Raw genomic sequence first — 25,765 nt, 5'->3', positions numbered from 1 at the left:
CAAATAGAGTATACTACTATAAAATTCATTGCAGAGCTGTACAATTAAGTCACAAACAACTTGTAAACATTAAGAATTCAAGAACCAGGATCACCATCCTCTTGTCCTAGCTTGATTCTCAAGAACAAAAAGATCGAATCTACGTTCAATTGAACAAGTACAACAACTATGTTCTTTTGGGTTATGTGTAAGTTCATACCATATTATGTTATAGGAACAACAGAACAAGTCATACCATGTTGTCTTCTTTCTTGATAGTACAATTATTGCATCAAAATGATCTCGAAACGTTTATGAATCCATATACAAATTAATCAAGAACACTCAAAACTTTTACTTTTACACAACTGGAAAAAAACTCAACCAAAATTAAGCTATACATTAACTAGAGCTCTATCTTGTAGCAAAGTTTCTGCTGCTATTTTCCCAGAAACTAAAGCTCCATCAAAAGTAGCACTAGTCACATAATCTCCACAAATGTACAAGCCCGGTTTTATTTTCGGGTTCTTCTTCAAGTTAGTGGGTGGGCATTGGTTCGGTTGGGCAAACCCGATCCTGTACATCCTCAAGTAACTCCATGACCCAACTACCGTCTCCCCAAACCAACCCGATAGCTCCTTCACGACCTGATCCACCAAATCCTCATCTGCCACGTCACCATAAATCCCCACAAGCGTGACAGAAACCAGTGCCTTCCCTACCGGAGCATAAGAGGGAGCCACATTGGTCGCGAAGAACATGTTATTGACGATTCCTTTACCCGACCCGTTAAGAAGAAGAACCGGATCCTGCACCGGAACTTTGCCTTGGTCAGCTGAAAAATACAAACATACTGTGCTCCGAACCGGTTGCCGAACCTCACCGGTTTTTTCTCCCGCCAATAACTTGACAGCTTCAGGCTCTTCAACTGCCAATATTACCCCAAATTCACTTTCCAACATTTCTCCATTTTGTAATATCACTCTTATTTTTGTGCTGGAATCCGATCCTGAATCAATGGAAACAACTCGTGTATTGAACAATATTGAATTCGACGGCAATTTTGCCGCCAATTGTTCCGGAATGGCGGCAATGCCCTTCGCCGGAAGTGTGTTGTCACCAAGGGCCAGGCATTTGAAGATGAAATTGAACAGCCGCGACGTTGTTTCAAGCTCTCTATCGAAGAAAATTCCACCAAAAAACGGTCGAAAGAACCTTTCCAATATTGCATCAGAAAACCCGATCTTCTTTAATAAATCGATCGTAGGAACTTCTTCAGCACTCAATATTTCATCATCTCCTTGCGTCAAAACTTTCAATCTAGTCAATCCGATAAGTAATTTATCCACAACTGAACCAATTGGGTTGGTTAAAGATTGCAGAGCATCGGCGAAATGCCGGAGAGGATCAGCAACGGTGTGGAAACGACCACCATAGTAAACCTGCGCCCCAGAATAGAATTTTCTGAGGTCTAAAGAGTCATAATCAAGGATTTTTCGGGCTTCAGGGTAACCAGTAATGAAAATCTGGAAACCACGATCAAGGGTATATCCGTCAACTATATCAGAGCGAACACGGCCGCCGACGGCATCAGAAGCTTCGAGAAGGAGAAACGGGATGTTGTCGGCTTGAAGCCGAATGGCAGCTGCTAAGCCAGCTAAACCGCCGCCGATGACAATGACCCCGGTGGTATTAGGCTGAGAGGTTGAGTCAATGGATATATTTGAGGAAACATACGGCGGTTTTAGTAGTGGGAGGCGGCGGCGCGTGGAGAGGAGAAGAGTTGGGGAAGGGAGAGGGAGAATGGCGGGAAGGCAGAGACACGGCGGCATTTAGGATGAACGGTAACGGGAAGGACAGTATCTAATGTGGATTTCGTTAGTTACATGCTATCCATTTGGTGGGGCCGAATTCTGTGGTGGAAGGCGTAGATAAGTTATCCAGTTCCTTATTTCTACATTTTTTAAATTTATTTTTGGTGACCCAAGAAAAGAATGATCTCCGAAATTTAATCGCAATTGTAAAAATAGGAACATTATCCTGTACTGCTGTACTTTAATTTTACTGTTACATTTTAGACAAACAATAATTGAACTCCCGTAAATATTTTTCTAAAAGTTAATTTTTTTTTTTTTGTGTTTGATACTTAGATTGGTAAAAAATTATGAAAATTGAAGAAAATGATTTCTTGAAAGTGAGAAAAACAACTTTTCATTTCATTTAATTTGTACTATGTTTCAGTTTTTTTTTTGGTTGAACCTGTTTTTCCATCAAGCTACAAGCAAAATTGAAAAGGTTTTCTTTCAACGTGTTTTATTAAATAAACACTTTTGGGAAGGAAAAATATTTTATTTTTTGGTTGAAACTCGTCAAAAAAAATTAAAGTAACGCCTGCATTGCCCAGTGAGGGGTCAAAGTTGATATTTCAATATGCATAAATTCAACGTCATATTTATTTGGTCCATTTGAAAATTGAATGAAGCGTGTTTGATGTAGAAATATATTGACATTTGTTCGTTTTATTTTGTGGCAAGTGTCTTTGAACAAGCATTCTTTGACCTGCTCCAATTCATAAAATTGAACTTGGATGTTTCAATCTACATCAGTTTTACTGGGGCCTGTCAGCTCAAACCTTATTGATTTGGATACATTTAAATGGCTCAAAATGGTGTCCCACGAACAATATTTATGGGCAGATATTAGAAAACTGACTAGGCTTGGAAGATTCAGGTCCATTTGTTCAAGCGTAAAACGTTTTCATTTCATAATTTTCTGCTTTTTAACTTTCCCGTACGCAAGAATGTCCTATCAATACAAAAATGTTACCATTACTCGTGGTGCCAATCACAATACTGTTTTGAATTTTTCAAAAATTAATAAACGCACCATACCCAACTTTCGAACCTAATTGGTGTAACAACTAGTCACATCGTCATGCCACTTAGGCGCCATTTGGAGTTTGCTTTTGTCATGCAAGAAGGTTATGTGTGCAAGGAAGCCGGTACTCATGAAAAGGTTATAGAGAAGTATATATGGAGATTTCACTTAAAAGACCAAAGATTTATGGATTTACATGAAAAGTCCTTGAAACTCTCTAGGCTCATAGAGAACCATCTTTATATTGTAAAAATATGAAGGATTTGTACACATATTATCTGCACATTAGCTCCTTGAGATTGGTACATAAAGGACTCATTCATTTGTAACTCATCAAGCAAATCATTCAAGTCTTGAGAAATATAAAAGCTTTCATTTGGCAATTTTCTCGTCTCACCTATCTAACGTTTCTTTTGCAATCTTTGAGTGTAATAAGACTCGAATAATTGGCAAAACAAGAAGTGAGAGCAAGTTGTCAAGTGTCACATTGTGGGGTTGTCAAGCAAATAGAATGAGGCAACCTACCGATTTAAGTCAAGCATCCCACCTAAAAACAAAGAAAGTGTAAAGAACAGGGAGAACTTGCAGCAATCCTCTAATGCAAAGCAGTTCCAAAAGTCAAGTAAAGGTACATTATAACTAACATTTATAACGTTGCAAAAGTCAAGGAAAGTGCATAACTAACAATTGTTGATGAAATTCAACCATTGGCACCGGCAGGCCAAAAAAAAATCTCATCTACTGGTTACAGGCCTGCCTAGTAGAAGCATAGGCAAAAATAATAGTATTATTTAACAGCAAGTACCAAATTTAGGTATGACTTTATGCAAGAGGTGTGAGTTGAAACATCAGCAGCAGAATGGTTGGTGCATGAACATAAAAATAATACCTTGTATATTCAGCCACTTCTCAAGTATATTCATTTCATTACTCAAATAATGTGTTGGCTATACAGAGCACCTCAAAGTAATTTATTATAGGCATAGGCCAAGTACTTTCTTGAAAGCACCTTGTCTACAACAACAAACCCAAGTGCAATCCCGCAAGTAGGGTCTGGGGAGGGTAGGATGTAGGCGGACCTTACCCCTACCTTCATGGGGTAGAGAGGTTGTTTCTAATATACAACTCGGCTCAAAAGAATAAAGCACCTTGGCTAAGAGGAGAATTTCAAAAGTCTTGTTATGTTAATTAGGATCAAGGTAGACGTTATCTTGCACAAGGCAATTGCAAAACAAAAGGCACACCAATACAAAGTGCTATTTTGTGGAAGTAGAGTACACTAAGATTGCTCAAAATTCTATACATGGTGGTAAACAACTACAACGATCAAGCTCAAAGGAGCGCAACTCTAATTTACATTATATTTTCACGAAAATTGGTACAAGCGAGGACAAAGAAATAGAGAAATCCTACAGCCAAGTATGAGGAAATAAAATAACCGCGTTATAATTTACAGAGTACAGTCACCTACAGATCCCTTCTGCACAATGGACAAGATCCATGTCTCAAGAGCCATGTATCGATGCACGGAAGGTGAAACATGTGATGACATTGTGGTAAACATCTAGCAGTCTCTCCACGTTGAAAGTCCTGGGAAAGATAGAAACAGAGAACAGCGTTCAGAATCAATTAAGTAATTCAATAACAGACAATAGAATAGCAAAACAGAAGGTATAAATGTGTCTTACCTGTAGGCAGACTGAACAGGAGACTCTCTCTCCAGAATCATCCACATCATTATCATTAGTAATTATAATCTTAGGTATCTTTTCAACAGAATCTCCAGGTAAACCCTTTGCCCCGCCTACATCGAAAATGTTAGGGAACTCGTCGTATGCAGTTTCAATGGCTCCCATCTGTCCAACAATAAGAGAGTGTTACAAATGAAGTTTCAAGCAGAATTCCACAATTCAACCAATTAGGCTGCAACATACCTGACTTTGTACTGCACTTAGCATTGCAGGACCAATCCGCTCACGAACTAGTCTACCACTTAATAGGCTCGCGATTACATCAATCTGTACAATTCAAGAGTTGTATCTATTATTCGAATGTCAATGGATCATGAAATAGAACTCACATAAAGTTGTCCCTTTTATACAAGTTACATAATTAGTCAGCTCAATGAGAAGAAGCAACAATGCTTACCAAGTAAAGAAGACATCCAATTCCAGATTCATCAGACTGCCATAGTAATAGAGATGATTCAAAGACTTCAAGAGAGAAAACAGCACCAGATATGGCACCAACTGCAGCACCTCTAACAAATCCACTTTCTGTCTCCTGGCCTATCAAAGCTCCAGTCATTGCTCCTAATAAGGTTCCCACTGCAACAACCAAATTCATTCTACATTAGCTTCCCACAAAGCTAACTACGGGGAGGATAGAGTGTTTGCAGACCTTACCACTACATTAGCATCACCAAAAAGCGAAAAAGGAAACAACTTTTTATAAATTGAAGTAAGTAATTCCATCCTAAACATTTGGACCATAATCACCCACAAAAATAGAATATATAGGCTTAAGAATTCAAAAATTGTCCCTTCTCAGATTCTCTTTATACCCTAATTTCAACTCAACGCAAAAATTCAACCAAATTAGAGATTGTAGAACAAAATTTCCCAGAACAAAACTGTACGCCATCAAATGGGATTGCACAATTTAGGGCAAAAATCATAAGAAATACAAAAATAATACCCACCTAGTGCAAAGAAAAAGGTGAAAATTGCAGAGAATACATTGCCGACGATGGTAGATACGGCAAAGCTAAAACAATATTTAACCCTTTCAACCAAATCTCCGATTGAAAAATTAGAAACAGAGGATGATGAAGGCAAAGCACGAGATGGGTATGCATAAAACTCCATTCTTTTTTTTTTGTTGGTCGATTGATTCAAGAAAAATCTTGGGGTTTGTCCTTATCACTATAAAAGATTCTGGGGCTCCAAGAAAGCAGCAAAAATATATATGTATTTTTTTGAAAGTAGCGATGTATATATAGGAGTAGCCAAAGAGAAGAAGTTATGAAGAAGGTGTAAAGGAGTAATCTTCGTTGCTAAGACAAGTTGACAATTACCCTACAAAAACCAGCTCGCATTTATGACTTTGCTTACTTTTTCGATCAAGATGAAAGTGAAAAGGAAAGAGAAAATTATATGATTGAATTAAAATTTGGCTTTTTTTGCGAAAAATTCAAAGGGCAGCAAGGAGAAAAGTGAAGTTTCTTTTTGGTCTTTAGCGTGAGTTTTTTATATGCGATATTTCAGGCTGTCTTTTATAGAATTCTCGGTAGATATTTTGGCTGATTACGTAGACGAAGCTATTAAATTTATTAGGAAATTTTAGTTATATACTCGTATTAGGATTTGTTATGATTAAACATTTGAATACGTAATAAAGTCTTCTTATTAAACACTTTCAATATAAATTTTTAATGTACATACATTTCAGAAGTTATTAAGTAGATAGTTTACATCTACAATAAATAAAATCTGAAATAAAAAGTGTCAAAAGAGATTCAAATTTGATGAAAAAGGGGTAAGTGGTTTTCTTATATAAATTTGCATAATTATCCTTTCATGAATTGATTTTGAGTTTGAATTAGATTCAAAATTTGTTTCTTTTACAAGATATCAAAGCGTAATTAATTTTAATTAATATTTACTGATGATGAATAGTGGACTCCCAAATTAAACTGTTCATGTATCAGATATCTAGTCTGAACAGAAGCAAATGTTAAAGAGTATTCCCACATTATATGAAAAAGAAATAAGTAATTTTTTTATATTAACTTAAACAATTTTCATTCCGTAAACTAACTTTTAAAATTGAGTTAAAAGTTCAAAATTCATTATTTTTTCTTCAAATGTATCCCCTTCTCAATTTCTTTTTGAATTTCCCTTCTTTTTTCAGATCAGACTTCAGAGTATTAAAGGAAGTGGTGGTTTGGTGAAGGGTGGATAGATCACACTACATTTTATTAAATATTTAGGCAGAGATATTTTTGGGGAGGGACAAGGAATGTGCATGTCAGAGCACAAATATAGACCTATTTTTATATCATAACTCAATAAAATGCATGTAATATAGTTAGATTATTTTTTTCTAAATAAAAAAATTTAAATTTAAATTTACATTTTCTAATAAGATTTTCTTCATTTTGAGAAATTGAATCTGAAATCTTTGATTAGTTAGTAATCTAAGGTAGAAATCAGAGGCAAGCACATTTATGTGATAAAAAGAAAAAAGGAAAATATTAATATCGGTATTTGCACTAAAGTAGATATAGTATATGTATTTTGGTGTGACGCAAATGCGTAAGGCAACTAAAGTATTTTTGTATATTTAATTACATGTTGGCTAATGGAGGAGTTGTTTAAAAATTAAAAATATGCCTTATGGGGTAGGACATTAGCATTCTTATTTATTTTTAAAAAAAAAACGAACACATTTGACTTATCACTAAAATATATGCATTGTTATGTTGGGCTGCCTTTAATATGTTTTTCAATTATAGTGATGAGGATCTATACATTGACTAGATATTGATGATTAACTAATTGACGGTATCCATCAAATTATACGGTAGAAAAAACTAAGTACTAAAAATATATACATTTTGACGTAAGTATGCACAAAAGTCTTACCTGCTAACTATAGTATATGTTCTATTTTTCTTTTTTATTCGTTTAAAAAAAATATATTTTTTAAATATATTTAACATACATATCTTTAATATAAGATGGTAAGATTCAAAAGTCATTTTTACTTTTTAAATTTCATAGCAGAAATGACGCATTATATCTTTAGTTTTTTCGGAAAAAGAAAAAAAGATCTCTCAAGTCAATGAAGGATTTGTTTTCATTGTAAGATTAAATTGAAATACTTAGGATGTATTCAGTACAGAAAATATTTTTAAAATTCTTTTTTCATATTTGATTGGGTAAAAAGATTGAAATAAGTTTTTTAAAAAAAGTTTTTTTAAAGAACGGGAAAATGATTTTTCTATTTAAGTATAGAAAATAAATTTCACGAGTGACATTACACGTCAAATACACACCATTAAAATAGAAGCATACATGCAAAGTTCTAAAATAAAAATAGCTGATTGCAGAATCTCAGCTTTGAATATTTGATACAATATCAGCACTCTTGCTCTGCTTTTTAATTAAAGAAGAGTTTAAGTTTCATACTATATATTAATATTGTAACATATCTAACTTCTAAGTAATCAGATCACTTCTAAAAAAAATATGTGAACTTTAATAATAAGTATTGATAATTACTAGAATATTCAATTTAAGGTTTTAATTTACATAATGTTAATTTACTCTTTTTATTTATAACATTATCATTTTAATTACAAACCTGACAACTTAATAAATATACATATCTTTATACGATTTTTTCACCTATTTTTTAAGCTTAGTGGGCTGATTTTATGTGTTTCATAATTTATTATTTTTACTTTTTTTAATTTTCAATCACATTTATAATTGGTTACATTATTTTTAACTTTTTTTTTCTCTTTCTTACTTAATAGAACTACACTTCTAAATTTATTTTTTCTTTATCTTCAATTACGTTTTTTTTTTACTTTTAGAATAATATAATGATAAAAAAAATATATGATATAGAATGGTATAAACTTCTTGTTTTTCTTGATATTATTTAAGTGCAAATTTGGTATATATATGGTGGTAAAATTATGAAATAGAATAGTATAAACATGTTGTTTTTCTTGATATAAGTTATCTGCAGAATAATATATATATATATATATATATATAAACATGTTTTTTTGGATATAAATTTTTTAATATTGTATACATTATGGTGACAATTTGGTGTACATTACAATTTTTGGCGTACATTACAATTTTTGGCATATCGTATTTATTTTGGAATTCTCAATGACAATTATAGTTGAATATAATTTTTTTACTTAAAGATCCTATTTTTTAGGATGCATGTTTCTTTCTCTCATTTTTTTGGTTGTTTTTTTCAATTCTAGTGCTGATTTTTTGGGGGAGAATTTATTGCCTAATTAATAGGATTTCTACCATTTAACACATTCCTTATTTGATACAATTACTCTTTAATTTGTTCTTCTCTCTACATTTTCGTTTCAATTCTTTTATAAAAAAAATACCAATTTAAGTTCCATTATATAAGTACCAATATATGCAAAGTAATAAAAAAAAAACATTTGCATACCCTAATAATAACCATTTGCATACCACAATAATTATTTATGCATACTAATTTGTATATCAATAATAGAATTCTTTTAGGTAATATTGTAAAAAAGGAAAATATGAAATCTTATTATGGTATCAATTGATGTACAATATGATTTTAATATATATTTTTTAATTTGTAAATACAATTTTACTAGTATATAAATTGATTTTTTAAAACGGTATACATTGTGGTATAGAACTTGAAATTACACTAAAACTATATGACACTATTTACGAATAACATTAAAAATTTATAATATAAAAAATGTACCATATAATAATACTAACATTTGTACTATATAATATACCAACAATTATTTAATTCTACCTCATATCAAAATTGTACCATATAATATACCAACAATTATTGAATTCTAGCCCATATAATATACCAATTTAGTTGATATTTCGTGCCTTTTTTTTTTCAAATGACATTTAATACCACAAGGAAAACCAACATAAATAATAAAACTAATTACATCATATGATTAAATATGATTCTGAAAAAAATATTTAATAAACAACCAATAAAATTCAAATCCATTAATAACATTCAATTAGATTATGAAAAAAAAAGTGTTATAAAAATTAAAAAAAAATTAACTCAACAATGCTAATCCTCATATGGATATTTGGTACAAGTTTTGATATTTGATTTTTTTTTAAAAAAAAAATGGTATTTGCGTCACATATCACTCCTTCAATCTTGAAATTCACATACCTTCCTGCAATACATTTAAAAAATAATAATGAAGAACCTACTAAACAACCGTTATAACAATCAAATTTGAAATATACGATCATATTTTTTTTACATCACCAAAAAAAAGTTATATACAAAATGGTGTATAATATGGTTAAAAATTGGTGTCCACTTCATTATTCTTATAATGAAATTCGAACACCAACTTATAACCAACTATATATATAACATTGATTTATGAAAATTGATAAAATTGAACATGATTATATGTTACAATCCAACGGTGCATAACACCATGATTATATGATTAAGGTGTACATTATGGTGGCAATTTGGTGTACATTTCAATCTAATATATAATGTATGATATACACCAAACATTTACACCACAAACTAACCAAAAGTAACTAATTTATTTATATAATAAATTTAATTAAACAATCAACTAAATGCATAATACCATTATATAATATCTATATTTTTTTTAAATTTACACATTAATTATAGTGTACTTGTGTACATTATGGTGTATAATTTAATATGATAAATAATACATATTTTAAACCAATATTACACCATGATCTTACCAAGAATTTTATCAAATTATTTTGGATAACCAAATTAATTAAAAAGTGAGTACATTACTATTTAACATTGATTTCCATATTAATTTTTTTTTTAATTTTGTTTTATTTTGTAAAGATTCTATTGCTATGTTGGTGTAAAGTCAAACTATTGTTATATAGAGGTTATTTAGGTGCTTAAATTGTATATTTAAGTTTTTTACCCATTAATAACCTGGGAATTAAAATGATAATTTTACGTGGCTTTATATAACTTCAATTCACTAAAAATGTGGAAATGGTTTTCCAATATCGACCAAATATAATTTAATAAAAACTTTTTTATATTTTATTTACACGTTTTATAGGACTTACAATTCCAACTTCCAGGCAATGTAAAATTTCAAAGATAGTTTGAAAATTTATCTACAAATCATATAAATTTTCTTTGGTTTCAAAAACAGTTTGAATATTTATCTACATAACCGTCATTCTCTTGCATTACTTTTATCAATTTCTTGTGAAAATAATCATATAACTAAAATAATATTTGTAAAGAATATTAAACCTATATCCCCACAATATTGAATAGTTCATGTATTGATGGAAAATCATAAAATCAGACGGCAAAAGAAGAAGCATTCAACTTAAAACAGTGCAGTCTCGTTTAACAACTCTTTTTTTTCATTTTCATTGACGTTTGATATTCAAATTGAGATTTCAATTAATTTGGATTCATTTTTCGTAAGGCTTATTTAAGTAGCAATCATTTCCTTACAAGATGTTACTCATATTCAGAACTCGAATATGAAATCTCAGATTAAGAATAGAGAAATCATATTCATCTCATCACAATTCTTATTAGTGTCGTTTAACAACTATAGTATGCAATACGAATAAAATGAAAGACTATTAGACATATTTTGTCGTAATTAAAGCCACACATAATACATTCACTTGGTCTAAATTTAAGGGGCCACTTGGGGTGTGCGATCGAAGACATTAATTATATTGAAAATGGAGTTGTAACAGAAAAGTTACAGCTAATTAAAAGCAAGTGGTGATTTGGTTTAAATTGCTCATTATAGTTAGAGTGCTTAACGTGTAAGTAATATTTTAAACAACATTAGGCAGCTCATGAAAGTTATTTATACTTCATTTAATCACGAAGGCTTGAACTTTAATAGCCCATACATAAATTATTAAGCGTGTGTATTTTAATTAGATCGGAATTTTGATTATTTAGATTGAAAAATAAATATATTGATGTTTTATTTATTTTACAATCACTTAACATATGTTTGAATGGAGAGTCCGGAGCCTAAAGTGCAAAAAAAATTGTCAAAAATTCCAAAAGGGTACATCACTTTTTATTCTAGCCAAAAGGGTAAAATTGCTGCGTCAGCAGCGATTTTCCTATGACAAAAGGACGAAATAGCAGCGATTTCGTGTAAATTTTTTTTAATTAAAAATCGCTGCCACAGCAGCGATTTTGTAAAAAAAAAAAAAAAAAAAAAATTAAAAAAAATCGCTGCCACAGCAGCGATTTTGTTAAATTTTGTTTTTATTATTATTATTAAAAATTGCTGCCATTGTAAAAAAATAAATAAAAATTTTGCTGTGGCAACGATTTTAAGTCAGAATTTTTTTTTTTGCTTACACATCGCTGCAGGGGCAGCGTTTTTCATGCCGAGTGCTATTATTTTCATGCCTATTATTACTTATTAATAATATAAAAATGATAAACAAGACGACAGTATACTCAATAAAATTGTTGAAGCATGAGGAAAATTGAATTATATATCATAAATAATAATAAAAGAATATTAAATTTAAAAAAAAAAAATTTAAATTCTTAACCAAATTCGCTGCTATACCAGCGATTTTGAAGAAAAAAAGTTNCGAAGACATTAATTATATTGAAAATGGAGTTGTAACAGAAAAGTTATAACTAATTAAAAGCAAGTGGTAATTTGGTTTAAATTGCTCATTATAGTTAGAGTGCTTAACGTGTAAGTAATCTTTTAAACAACATTAGGCAGCTCATGAAAGTTATTTATACTTCATTTAATCATGAAGGCTTGAATTTTAATAGCCCATACATAAATTATTAAGTGTGTGTGTTTTAATTAGATCGGAATTTTAATTATTTAGATTGAAAAATAAATGTATTGATGTTTTATTTATTTTATATTACAATCACTTAACATATGTTTGAATAGATGTTATTTAAGATCTATAGCAAAGTTTTACGGTCTGTTCGATCAGAAAAATCAAAAGTACTTCTTTTTTCTTCTCCAAAGAGTGCTTATTTTACAAGTGTTAAAAGTGTGGCAAAGCTTATATAGAAAAAATAAGTAATTTTTACCGATAGAAGTTGCTTGTTTCAAGTTAGAAAAAAAGTACTTAGTTTCTTCCTAAATAGTAAAAATACTAAACATTGGCCACGCACGAAGTACTTTTATAATATTGACAAAAATATTTAATAAACAAAACATAAACTACTATTCTCCATAATTACTTTTTTTCGAAAAATACTTTTGATGAAATATTTCTAAATAAGAAAATTTATAAATTTGGCAAAATTGACTATTAAAATTTAAGATGATATTCATCCAAGAATTTTGGTAAAGATGAAAATAAATCTCAATTATTAATTCTTTAAGATTAAATTTTTAATATTTATACATATATTCAAATTTAAATGTATTAGTTTCAATAAAAACAAATGAGTTATTACTCCCTTTGAGTAAATAAAAATCAGGCGTGTTACGTTTTTTTAACTAGAAGTGGGGGAAAAGTATTAGATGAAGCCATAAATTTTCTGAACAACGTATAGTACAATTCAAGAATTAATAATCAATATTAGGATGTGAAATGTCACTATCAGCCTAGCGGAGCCAAGATTAAGAGTTTGAGGTTCTAAATTTTCTTTAAAAAAAAGAGAGGTGGTTCGGAGCTACAACTCTAGCATGAAAAGCATTTTCACGGTCTCTTCCTTACCACTAAACTGCCAATCAATTTTGTTAAGGGTTCACAAGTTAATATACATGCATATATATTTATTTAATTTTCTGGTACAAATATAGGGTCTACAATAAATAAGGCATTAGGCACGTCATCTTAATCTAACTACTAAATTACCTTACAACCAATGTATGTAAATATATCGCTTTCACTATATTAATACTTTCGTGCTTGATGAAGCATTCCTAAAATTTTCACCTTGAAAATGTTTTTTATTGATTTCTCATTCGGTGTTTAGAGTTCATATTAGAGTTCTGATTAAATTCGAATTGCACACTGTAGGACCCATTCGGGGGTGGCGCTCCCAACATGATTTTCTCCAAACTTAGGGCTCAAACCCGAAACCTCTAATTAAGGGTGAAACACTCTCACCAGTGCACCACAACCCACGTTGATCACCTTGAAAATGTTTAACATGCAATATACGTACCACCTTACTTATTTTATATGAAATTCTCCGTTATTTATTACAATGGTAGGGGCATGGTAGAAAAATAATGGTTCTATGATAAATAATACAACTGTGATTCTAGTTTGTTTCGTACCTCACTTATGAGTCGTTTGGTACGATAAATAAACGATAATAAAATATAAGTTTATTTTATTTTGTTTTTTATTAGAAATTAGTTAGTCTCGTGATTATGTATCCCACTATTTGCATTATAATGATGGTATAAGCCATTTTATATATAAATATGGTGGAATAATTAATCTCATAAGATTATTGTCCATTATATACCCAAATCAAACAATTCCTTAGAGTGTGTTCAGTAAGGTATAAACTATAAAAAAAAAAATCTAATTTTTTCATATTGGATTGAAAAAAAAAAAGCTCTCTATGAAAACAAGAAAATGATTTCTTTAATGGAAGTAAGAAAAAACAAGTTTCACAAGTGACATTTCACGTGTCTTCACTTCTCCCAAACCCTCTTAATACACTTTATCTTCACCATACTACACCCCACCCTCACCTCCCACTTTATTTAATTATTAAGTATATTATATACAAATACATTTAGGATAATATTTTTATTTATATATTGAACACAAGAAAATAAATAAGACACTCACTTATTTTTCTAAAATATATTTTTCATGAAAAAAAAATCTTTATACCGAACACACCCTTAGTTGTTTGTCTTGACCATGAAGAAAAATATTGATAGCCAACAAGGGTTGTGATAGAGTGGTAAGTACTCCTTCATCCTTAATCAAGAGGTCTCAAGTTTGAGTCCCCTTGGGTATGGAGTCGCCTTAATCAAGGAGCGCTTTACCCCCATGTGCGACTTCCCCACGCGAATTTAGTCAGACCCCAATGTGAGTATCCGGGCCCCCAAATACTATATTTTATAATTTATTTTTCTTTTTTTAGTTTTATTGAAACATTAAAGAATGTTCTTTTTTTTGGATTAATTTTTAAATTTAACTTCCACATGATATGTTTAAGACCACAAGATCAAATAATATTTTTGTATATATATATATATATATCTTTAATTTAAGATAGAAAAAATAAAATTTTGTTATTAAAAAGAAAGAAATAACTTTAAATTTCAGATATAAAAAATAATTAAAAGTTAGGCTGCTGATTTATTTTTAGCTTTAAGCGACTAATTATCTTGAATCGTCACAGACATCTGAGGAAAAAAGATTGATAGAAGGATGATCTTATTCTTGGAGTGGGTATGAAACTGTTCCCATAAATTCATTTTCACGGGATCCAAACTAATTATGTTCGAACATTTCAAACTTAAAGCTAATTAAACAATGATATATGAAGACTATTGCTCTATTTTTCAAAGAAAACACATGTTGACACATAACAAGTTCCCTATTATTGCAGCTCAACTAATTAATTTGATGATATAAAAAAAATTTAATGTTGGAACACAAAAATATGATCTTATTCTTAAAATTTTATTTATTTAATATGACAATATTTGACGAGCAATTGAATTTTATTAAAGAAATAAACAATTTTAAAGTTGAGATATCAAACAAATTAAATCATAGCTATTTGTGATTATAACTCATCTATTAAGAATAAAATTAAAATAAAAAAATTAATAATTTTTAAATATTTGAAAGCCTTTTTTTTTCTAGAGTTTCCACTCTTGTCGGTTCTTTTAGTAACTTGAACTCATAATTTTAAAATTAAAAATGAGAGATGGTTACCCTCTGAATAACTTTCTCGTAAATCTTTTTTTTTTTGAAATATGCATATTAACAATAAAAAAGTGTCGTGTGAAGTGAAATTAGCAGTAATATTCTAATAGATCCCCACAAATCATGTGCACCCCAAAGGCCCTTGATGACGTTTTGAAGGCAAATCAAATGAATTTCAATAGCCAGCAAGCACGGAATTCATTCAAATCATAAAATATTAAAGACGGAGCTTAATTAATTATATGGTATATATGTTAGGGAAAATGATGAATATTGATGTTTAATTTAATTTCAAAAAGTTAGTTTATAACATAAAGATTATCTATTACAAGTCATATTACCGTATCAGAAATGTTGATATGAATCCTTCTTTAATATTATATAAACAATATTGATCTATTAATTCGAACAACTAGTTCAAAGGGTGAAAATTAGTTGCCTCGATAGAATTGATGTGAAACGTTTTTTTTTCTTGTGGTTTTATCACTATACCAAGCAAGCAAGCATAGAATCATAGATAGCTACTTTCATTATATTTCTTGATGCATTCAATTCTAAATCACTTGAATGCAACTTGATAATCTTTATCATATCACTAAGATAAAGCCACATTGATTACACCAAATTTTTTTTAAAAAATGTTTTTATTACATGAAGGGAGAAAATTATAAGGTGGTGAATTAAATTCTCGCCAATTATAAGATAAAAATTCAGATAATCAACCAACCAACTAACTGAAGTACTTATATATTCCCTTATGTTTTTCGGGATTAAAAAAAGAAAAAACTTCTCTTTTGTTTCTCTTTTGGTCCTCATTTCTTTTTATTTATTGCATGAGCCATTCCTATTGACAAGAGCATCCAGGTGGGTTAGTTCAGGGTGAAGCTGTCGCTATAACTACTTATTTGATAGAAAATTATTTGACTTAAATTATTTATTTTTATTAAAAATTCATCCAATATAGTAGCAAGAAAGATTTTGCTTTAGAATTTACAAGTTAAAAAATCTGACTCCGCTTCTAAATGAATTTACAACTAGGAAACGACTATAGAAACTACAAATGATAGGCAACCCTAATTACGTATATTCCAGGGAGAATCTATTATGACATATAATTCAACTTCACTAAAGATTTGTGATGTAATTTGAAGGAAGCTCAACTTAGCAAGCCAATAAACAAACAAATTGATTTTCTTACTTTTTCTAGACTTTTCACGTAAAATGTCATTAATTACTCAACTTGAATTAATAATAATAATAATAATAATAGTAGTAGTACGTTCTTCTAATATTGTCCTTAGAGACTGCTTGAGGATAGTATTAAATTAATAGTGAAGTGACCATGAGTTAATTTAAAGAATCGTATACAAAATCTAGAAATAAATAAATCTTATAGAAACATTAATAACTACATGCGCAGAAACTGATCTGTTAGGGATGAGGGACATGATCCTTGTCCCCTCAAGCTTTTAATTCCTTTATCTATTTTTTATGTATGTATATGTATATTTATTTATTGCATTCAATGTCATCTTTTTAAATGTCATCATCGGCATAAAATGGGTATTGATAACAATAATATATATAATGTCACATAATATTATAAGCATAAAACACACCAAAATATCTGCTTTTTCTTATTCTTTTTTATTTTTTAATTTCTTGATCTTAAAATGTAATGTATAAATTAATACGCCCAGTTGAAGTACACTTCAACTATTTTACCCAAACAAAAAAATATATTTCTTCCTCTGTGATTATTGATGACAATTTTCTAGTGTCTTGTTGTGGTGATGAAAAATTGCCAAAGAATGAAGATTCCTTTTACCTTTTCTTGATGTAATTATAATATTATAGTAAAATACTTGAACCCAAACAAGGGGGGAAAGTAACGCATTATAACAAAATAACTTTTAGCCTCAATAAATATACACATTAATAATAAAGAGTGTTAAAACATTTACCGATATTAATTAATTGCCGTTAGATCCAACATCACTGTAGGCTTTAGGAACATTTATAAAGAGTGATAATTGCGTTAAATGTCACTTTTGATGTAGTGGCTCTTGATCTAGTGTATGCTCTAGGTTCTTCATATATATATATGCTGCATTATTGATGTACTAGATTTTTAATTTATAGAATCTTTTATTAAATATAGGGGGAAATTAAGGGACAATGAGAAAACCAATTATAAGCATAGGTCTAATTCTAGATTTATAAAGTGTAAAATAATTCTAAAATGGGATGAATCAACCATATAAATGCACTGATAGTGTAAGTGAACTTTTTACACTGTTACTATAATTTAACATGTTATATAGTTGATCTGATTATATAAATATTTTTTATCTTGATCTCTAGAGACGGAGACGGACACCATTATATTGTTACTTTTTCTGCCTATATTTGGTAGGGAAGCTAGAAATAGAATATTGTGTGACTTAAAATTGAGTTTCCTTAATTTTCTTAAAGGCTCTCCAATAGTTATTTCCAGCTTCAATATTTATTAAATCTGGGTATATGTATGGTCTTGTCCATATGTTTGTGAGCTATATATATACAACTTGGAATTATTATTATTGAGGCATTATGAGAAGTAAATTAATTTGTACTCATGGAGTATAGTATGGCTAGCATGATTATTGAACTGATTTTCTTGCTCGTTTAATGAGATAATATGATCATTAAATTTCACCATGCATTGCTAGTAGTGTGTTTTTCGTATGGTGTAGGCTCGTGGATATATAAGATGAAATTAAGAGTATGGGGAATTTCAAAACTTACACCTAGCTAGTGGTGTATAATAATAATCATTAGAATGCAACTCTAACTTTTAACAGCAGTGGTTAGTATAATATCCTTCATCATAAAATTATACTGCTTATACATACATAAATATCCTTGACGAAATTTCTGGTTTATATCAAAGTTTAAATCAATATGAGGAGTGGAAAAAAATATGGATATTAATTATTTTACTTCATGCACGTCCAATTTGATAAAAGAGAAAAGTGTGTACAAAATTGGAAAATGAAGAGACATTGTGTGTTTAATTTCAAATGAATGTAAAAGAATTGTCTAGATCTATTTTTTCAAAGGAGTAGTTGAATTATTAATCAGCAATATCTTTCGATAGATTTGTGTTCCAGTGTCTTCTCTTCTCTTTATATTTATATATTCATACAACTTATTATTTGTTGTATATATTGTCTTGCCATTTTCAAGTAGTTGCTGCAACTTGCAGATCGAATTGACCGACCACAATTGGACTAGAGAGGCAAAGCCTACACAAATCTAGAATGTTGTCACTACCTACATTGTTCTATTTTTTTACAAATATAATTTGAGTTATATGGAGTAGTAACTGTGCAGGGAACTGATAAATGAAATACCAGAGATCTAGTTTTTGTAATGTCCGGTAGGTTCTATTGGAAACGGTCTCTTTACTTTACGAGATAAAAATAAAATCTGCATACATTCTATCTTCTCCACATCTCACTTATGAGGTCATATCGGATATGATGACTGCACCTATCATTTACTATTAGAAGTGATATGATTCAAGCTTAGAGGATTGAATAGTCCTGTGGCAATGAACACTTTCCCTTTTCTATGCACAAATTTAAATTAGTCGGATCAATACACCAAATGATTTTGAACAAAAAAATTTGCAAAACCTGTGATAGGGCACATGACGATTGAGTGATGGATGCTCAAATATTACTGTACGTATGAGAAAATATTTACAAGTGGACCCTCAAAAAAGGTGTTGGTACTGAATTGACAAGAGGAAGTTGCTCAGATGGTAAACATTCCTCATTTTCTATCCTAAGGTTGCAAGTTTGAGTTATCAAGGGATTGGCGCAAAAAGGTGGAAGCTCCGAGGAGAGGATTAAAAAAAAAAAAGTAGCAGTGTCAAGTGTGTAGTGTATTTATGGGTAGTGTTGGGCTTTCTCTAAGTAAAGCCTTAAAGAATGAGAAAAAGAGGATTGCACATCTTGTTCATCTATGTTTAGTAACCCTTTTCTTGTTCTTCGAACGACACTAGTGGAGATAAATTCCTTCTGGCTAATGAAGATACTACTCCAGTCTTTCCAATGGATCCTTCCCTAATAATAGAATGAGAGTGAGGAGTAAAAACCAACAATCAACTTACCATTTTTTATGTTCCACGACTCTGCTAGTTTAGATAGAAAGTAAAACACCACCAGAGGCAAGCGCTAGGACAGAAAAGCGATAACTAAAAAAACCTTCCATGCTTCTTTCACACTGCCTCGTTGGTGGTAGCTCTACATTGTAAATTTAAAATATAGTATAACATTTTTTTAAAACTTGTATTTAAAATTTAAATCCTATCATACGATTTTTAGGTAAGTTGAAATATTCTTCCCAACTAGTAAAATGTAGTACCAAATACCAAAAAGTTAATATCTCAAATAGGTTCCTTGTAGGCATGATTCTGATAATGATCAGTGGAACTCACATATTTTATTTGATTAGTCAATCATTGTGTAGAAATTCTCCCTTTCTCTGTTTTTAGAGTTTGGGGTGAAATGTGTTTACCATCCGAACAACTCCCTCTGGTCAAGCACTACGTACCATTGTCATCTTTGTGAATTTATCAATTTTGAATATTTTGCTACTTTTACTTATAACTTCCTCAGAAATCGAATGAAGCTTCTCACATCTTTATTGTTCCAATTAAACCCACAGATGAAAAATACAACTATGAAAGCATCAACTTTACAGAAAAGAAAGGAATAAGAATGTTGAGAATGAGTACTATCAAAGTAAAATTGAAGCTTCATGTGTGGTGGCTCTATTCAAGACTATCCTTTTGATACAAATGGCACAACAGTGACTGCATCCAAACTCAAAACTGGACCTGCACAACACCATATCTATTAAGTGGCATATCAATTTGTACAAGTGAGACAAATCAATAACTCACATAAACAAGCAAACATTTGAGAATATAATCAACAAAAGTACAGAGGTCATTACTAGCTCTAAATTTAAAGGTTGTAAAAGTCCTGATTTCCTTTCTGTTTCACAAGGACTCTAGAAATATTTCGCACTGCATTCCTGTGATTTCTGTTGTGTAGAAAAGCATGATGACATATTGGTCACATAACCATAGCCTAAAATCATACTCTTAATCTGCTGTATGCATCATCAAATTCGTTCCCTGAACTCAAATCATGTCATCCAAACTGCTAGGTAACTGTTTCCAGACAACAGCACTGGATAAGTCAACATAGTTGTTTCTCCCCGGAACTTTTCTTCTTTCCGTCACAAGATACACCATGCTGCAATCTCAACATAGGCTTCACGTGCACTCAAAGGTGCACAAGGTATACACACCCCTTCCCACAAATAAACATTTTCTCATGCATGGCTGCAAACTTCTAGGATGGTATACGGGAAAAAAATGCACTCATTGTTCATTTCAAGGACTTAGTACTAAGTTTATGAACACCAAACCTAATGGAAAAATGCATTGGAAGGTTAAAAGAAAAAAAGACCACCGAAAAGCTACAGCAAGATTCATCAACATAAATGCAAAGTACTAGCAAATAAAACAAGTTATGTACATATAAGAAGACAGCAGAGGGTGCACATATTTTTTGTGTATTTAATACCACTAAGGCGAATATGTTTACCTCTAGCAGTAGGTTAAGCCTTGTATTCATGGACGCGCATCCATTTTGTAGATGACCATTTGTTACCTTTAATTACAGGGCACCCACCTAAAATAAGATATACACAATACTACTTAGTTGCCAATCAAATAAACATTGCTCATTACTCCAGAATACAGTATAGCAATTAAAACTTTGTGAGCTAGAAGATGGATGTCAGTAAGCAATAATCAAGTTCTCAACGTTCAGCACCCATTATCCATATCTGCTTGTATGCAGATTACTCACCATGCAAACTTGATGGATCTAGAGTTGCATCAGGCTTCATGCTCCAGAAAAGCAATGCATCACCCATCTTTGGTTTTACAGAGAGTCCACCTTTTCCACATTCAGATAGTTCATTCCACCAAGGGACTGCACTATAATTTCCCTTCGCAGCTGGGAATACTGTTTCACCCCCTTCATCAACATCTGACCTGCAGCATGCCAAGAGAATTGTCTAAGGGATTCCACGAGAATACATTAAGAATAAACCTTGCTGAGGGAACGTCACTTACAAGTACATTAAAACCGTCGCAATGCGTTGACCTCCATTTTTAGTGTTAAACTCATCAAGAAAGTAATCGTAGTGGGGCTCATACTTTTGCCCCACTTCGTAGTGGAGAATTTGAAGACCTTCACCATGCTCTGTAAACAGAAGCAGATACATCAATTCACATGCAGTTTAAGGCATTACATAATGACAAAGTGTCACACAGCTCACTACTGAAAGAGGCAATTTGAGCACGTCTAGTAGTGTCGTTCAAACGAATCACTGGATGATGTATCTAGTTTAAGGTTCTTTTCAAAAGAAAGTTAATGAACACTTAGGTTCATAGAATAAGTTATATCTCTGGATGTGGAAGGAGCAGAAATGAAACTAGTGGTTGACACTAATAATGCCTGGAATAGTCACTAACTATTAGTAGACTTACACTAGCAGGATAGGCCACTTACTACTTGACTTTGGACATTAAACTAAATTCATACTCATCCCCAACCACCATCCTCAATTCAATGCATATTAAATTTGCATCTAACAACTGACCAAAAATAACGCATCCAATTTTATCTTGGACAATGCATACAACTCCAGAAATCATTAATACAACGAAATTACATTAATTGGTTGGAAAGATAAGGCTCTTTCTGTTGGATCTCTTAAAAACCATTCCCCTTGGTGTACATCTATATTTAGCATAGTGAAATTCCTAACAAATGTACTCAGTAGATTTCTATTACTGGTGATGCCAGAGAAAGCTGTCCTATTTCCTTAAATTATGGACAATAGTATTACTCCCTCAAGGTCCAATCTGTTTTGGAATAATTTGACAGACATGGTTTAAAAAAGGAAAACAAAAAAGACCTTGACAAACATTCTAAATATGAACAAAATACCAAACTAACGTTAAACCAAACAGTGTCTCGTATAAAATGGAGCACAACAAGTCAAGTCAATGGAAAATGGGAATGTAAAAATATTTAGTTTCTAAATATAAAGGTGCTGGGACGGCAAGGGACGGCAAACAAAACCGTACCAAAGAAATAGTGACAGAGAGAGTACATTAGATAACATCATTAAACAGAGTTCATCAAAATAGGAAGAGTTAATTAGTGAACTAGGCAAAACCATTTTCAGACAGCCCCAAGCTTTATTAAATGACCATTCTTTCCATAACAGCTAGAGGGAAAATGGATCCTTCAGTAATAAGATGCATATTCATTCAGTTACATCCTTTGCTTAAAAAAAACGAAGGAACTGCATACCTGCTGGTATGAAGGTGAAATCTGCAATCCTTTTCTCAATATCCCTGATCACCTTATCACGTCCTCTCGCCAGAAATGTTCCGGAACTGGTTCGGACCCTGGCAAGGAGGGAATAACAGGAGAAATGAATTAGAGAATAAATGATGGTAGTACAATTAAATCTCCATAATCCTCAGCTGTACAACCTAGATTAGCAAGTCCGGGGTATGCAAATAATATGCTTACCTGCTGTCCATACTCTTGCCAGTAGAACTATCTACGACACTTGACTTTTGCATGTGAGGCTTGGCAAGACTAATCAGATACTCACATTCCTCCTTGGACTGCCAACGAGATAACAATTAAATTAGAGTCTTTACTCTTTAGGTCAATGAATCCGATAGATAGCAGTAAATGTATCAATCAATAGATCAAAGCTCTAGATTTGCAACACCAGTATCATTTCCATAGTTGGAAAAAGAAATTTCGACATTGAAAACTTCCATATGAGTCTATTTTTTTTTATTGAAATCAAATCAATTCTCCTCCAGTCTCCTACAGGTTTCTTTATTATTCTTTTTTTTTTCCATACACTAAGCAACAGAATCCCGATATCAAATTCAGCTTGATTTGTTCACAAATCACAAACTAATTCTTGGTAAAACAACAGTGGCACTTACAAAGCATTTCTTATTTTCTTGACAAGGAAATTTAGCTCTGAGATAAGTAGTAGCCATAAACACAATGTACCCAAAAGGAATCACTAATTGTAAGAGATAAAATGTTAAAGATAGATACCAAGAAGTTATGGTAAACGTAGGCTCTTGGTTCCGAAGAAATCACTTCAACCCACTGATCTCTTTTTCCATCGTCGTCATCGTCTTGTCTGCATCCAAAAACAAGAAAAGCAAGAATCCCCCTCAAAGTTAATCAGATCCCTACAACAATTGCGAAAAGAAAAAAACAGTCTCAAATGAATGGTACCTTTGAACAGTGTTGTGGGCTATAGAGGTGAGATCGTGTGCTTTCTGAGAGCCCCTGGGAATGGAGATAATTCGGAAAGCAAGAAGAATGAGAGCGAAAAAAGACAACACAATAATCCCACCAAAGATCAGTGTGGAATTCGACGATTTTCTAGGCCCCATTCGAGAATGCCTCCCTTTAACTGCCATTGTTACTCAAATCAAGAAAACCCCACAATGAAATCTGCAAAATCTTGATTTTTTGAAGATCTAATCAAGAACTTTGATCACCTAATGCGACTTGGGATCACAGCTCTGGCTGTTTTCTGGGGAAGAAAAGGAAACTGTGGGTTTTAAAATTTTGACTAATGAAAGACAATTATTTATTTATTTTCCCTAAAACAATGTACTTATGTTTGCAGACTTTCTGTAATCTGTGTGACAGATGGATGCATTATTACTTACTACGCCTAATTTAATCTTTGGATTTTTGTGACAATAAAGTTGACCTTTTTACTTCCCCCAAACAAAACAAAAAAATTACTCATATTTTCGTATTTATTACTTCCTTCATTTCATCTTATTTATTCATTTTTAATATTTGTTCATTTCAGAAACATGTTTAAAATCACGAGATTTTAGAAAAAGTATTTTTTTTAAATTTTGTATTAAATTATAATAGAATAAGTAAATAAAAAAAAGTAATTTAATTCACTAAGCTTTCACTATATGCATAAAATTTGGAAAAGAATCAAATTATAAAAATTTATTGTATAAAATCTTATCCTATATTCTTGCAAGACACTATTTTCACAGTTCAAAGCATTTAATTATAATTTTGATTATTTAATATAATATCATCAAATGAAAATAAGTCATATTTATCAGAACTCTTCCAAAAATGTTTCTTTAGATGGTAGACCACTACATTTGCTACATCCTACTATGCTAGTATTTAGTTGCACCACATTTTCTTCAAAACTTTTTAGTTCATGAAACTCAATTAGATAGTTATTAACTAATTGGCATAAAACATTTTTCCTTAACCATGCTTAGTGGGGAAACAAACATTCCATGTTTTCTTACCCTCTTTTGAAGGTATATTTGGGTAACACATCATGGTTTGCTAGTACTAATTTTGCTTCTTTTACTTTTAACACTATCTTTTTTTCTATTCTAAAATCTGAATATTTTAGATACGAGTTCTGATATAGTGGTAGGACTATTTCATTCTTAATCATACGTTTCGAATTCGATCTCTGAGTATGAAAAGAATTATGTTGGGAGCCACCCTCGAATGAACCATGCAGTATGCAATTTGTATATAATTGGAGCTTCAATTGGCTCCGAGTAATTATGTTTTGTAGATATCCATTACACTTTCACAGCATTTAGTTTGTAATTATCGTTGTACATGCATCTCCACTATTTTGATTAATTTCAAAGATTCTCTCAAAACACTATTAATAATTTCTAGTAGCTAGCACTTTCAATATGTCTTATCTCTAGTTAGTATTTCCTCCCACCTTCGTTCAATTTTAAATTATATCTTGTATTGATTATTTTTTAAACTATATTTTGTATTTATCATTTTTTTAATTAACACGTGAAAAGAATTAAAGCGACACATAAATTAGGATGAAGGGAGTATTTGTTGGAGCAAATTATCAATAGGAGATTTCAATCTCTAAATCAGTATAAGTTGCATTAAAGAAATCAGATAGAATTTACATTGTCAATGAAAGACTTGGCTGAACATAGTGGAAAAATCGTGCTTTAATTTATTTATTTATTTATGTGTTTAACAAAATAATGT

The 25,765-nt window shown here is 31.1% G+C and overlaps 3 protein-coding genes across 5 annotated transcripts; all 3 read right to left on the bottom strand.

The window, feature by feature from the left end:
• Window positions 1-217: 217 nt before the first annotated feature.
• Window positions 218-1,951, bottom strand: LOC125846671 (15-cis-phytoene desaturase, chloroplastic/chromoplastic). The gene has a single exon (XM_049526235.1). It carries the CDS (start codon window positions 1,809-1,811, stop codon window positions 375-377), a length of 1,437 nt encoding a protein of 478 aa, XP_049382192.1. The 5' UTR covers window positions 1,812-1,951; the 3' UTR covers window positions 218-374.
• A 2,215-nt stretch (window positions 1,952-4,166) lies between these two features.
• On the bottom strand, window positions 4,167-5,939 carry LOC125846679 (NEP1-interacting protein-like 1). Its single transcript, XM_049526243.1, has 5 exons — window positions 5,558-5,939; window positions 5,005-5,183; window positions 4,791-4,874; window positions 4,545-4,712; window positions 4,167-4,446 (listed from the first exon to the last, which is right to left on the bottom strand). Exons 1-5 carry the CDS (start codon window positions 5,721-5,723, stop codon window positions 4,324-4,326), a joined length of 720 nt encoding a protein of 239 aa, XP_049382200.1. The 5' UTR covers window positions 5,724-5,939; the 3' UTR covers window positions 4,167-4,323.
• Window positions 5,940-20,298: 14,359 nt separating this feature from the next.
• LOC125846676 (probable prolyl 4-hydroxylase 10) lies at window positions 20,299-24,392 on the bottom strand. 3 transcript variants are annotated; one of them, XM_049526241.1, is made up of 8 exons: window positions 23,972-24,392; window positions 23,786-23,873; window positions 23,234-23,331; window positions 23,009-23,106; window positions 21,760-21,889; window positions 21,491-21,678; window positions 21,224-21,310; window positions 20,299-20,445 (listed from the first exon to the last, which is right to left on the bottom strand). In XM_049526241.1, exons 1-7 carry the CDS (start codon window positions 24,157-24,159, stop codon window positions 21,237-21,239), a joined length of 864 nt encoding a protein of 287 aa, XP_049382198.1. In that variant the 5' UTR covers window positions 24,160-24,392; the 3' UTR covers window positions 20,299-20,445; window positions 21,224-21,236. The 3 variants fall into 3 exon arrangements, with proteins under 3 accessions (XP_049382198.1, XP_049382199.1, XP_049382197.1); XM_049526242.1 differs by having other exon boundaries at window positions 20,299-20,439; window positions 23,972-24,309; XM_049526240.1 differs by having other exon boundaries at window positions 20,299-20,442; window positions 21,222-21,310; window positions 23,972-24,308.
• Window positions 24,393-25,765: the final 1,373 nt, after the last annotated feature.

The sequence above is a fragment of the Solanum stenotomum genome, chromosome 12, assembly GCF_019186545.1.
Source record: "Solanum stenotomum isolate F172 chromosome 12, ASM1918654v1, whole genome shotgun sequence".
NCBI lineage: Eukaryota > Viridiplantae > Streptophyta > Magnoliopsida > Solanales > Solanaceae > Solanum > Solanum stenotomum.
Note: the sequence above shows the minus strand (reverse complement) of the source record. Positions and strands in the feature narration are given on the sequence as shown.

Excerpts from the sequence above, each read along its gene's own strand:
- LOC125846671 (XM_049526235.1), bottom strand. The coding sequence starts at position 1,811 with ATGCCGCCGTGTCTCTGCCTTCCCGCCATTCTCCCTCTCCCTTCCCCA.
- LOC125846676 (XM_049526241.1), bottom strand. The coding sequence starts at position 24,159 with ATGGCAGTTAAAGGGAGGCATTCTCGAATGGGGCCTAGAAAATCGTCG. Across the intron at positions 23,874-23,971 it reads GCCCACAACACTGTTCAAAG|ACAAGACGATGACGACGATG; the intron begins GTACCATTCATT and ends TTTTGGATGCAG. Across the intron at positions 23,107-23,233 it reads GGCAAGAGTATGGACAGCAG|GGTCCGAACCAGTTCCGGAA; the intron begins GTAAGCATATTA and ends CCTCCTTGCCAG.
- LOC125846679 (XM_049526243.1), bottom strand. The coding sequence starts at position 5,723 with ATGGAGTTTTATGCATACCCATCTCGTGCTTTGCCTTCATCATCCTCT. Across the intron at positions 4,875-5,004 it reads TTGGATGTCTTCTTTACTTG|ATTGATGTAATCGCGAGCCT; the intron begins GTAAGCATTGTT and ends TGAATTGTACAG. Across the intron at positions 4,447-4,544 it reads CCTGTTCAGTCTGCCTACAG|GACTTTCAACGTGGAGAGAC; the intron begins GTAAGACACATT and ends TATCTTTCCCAG.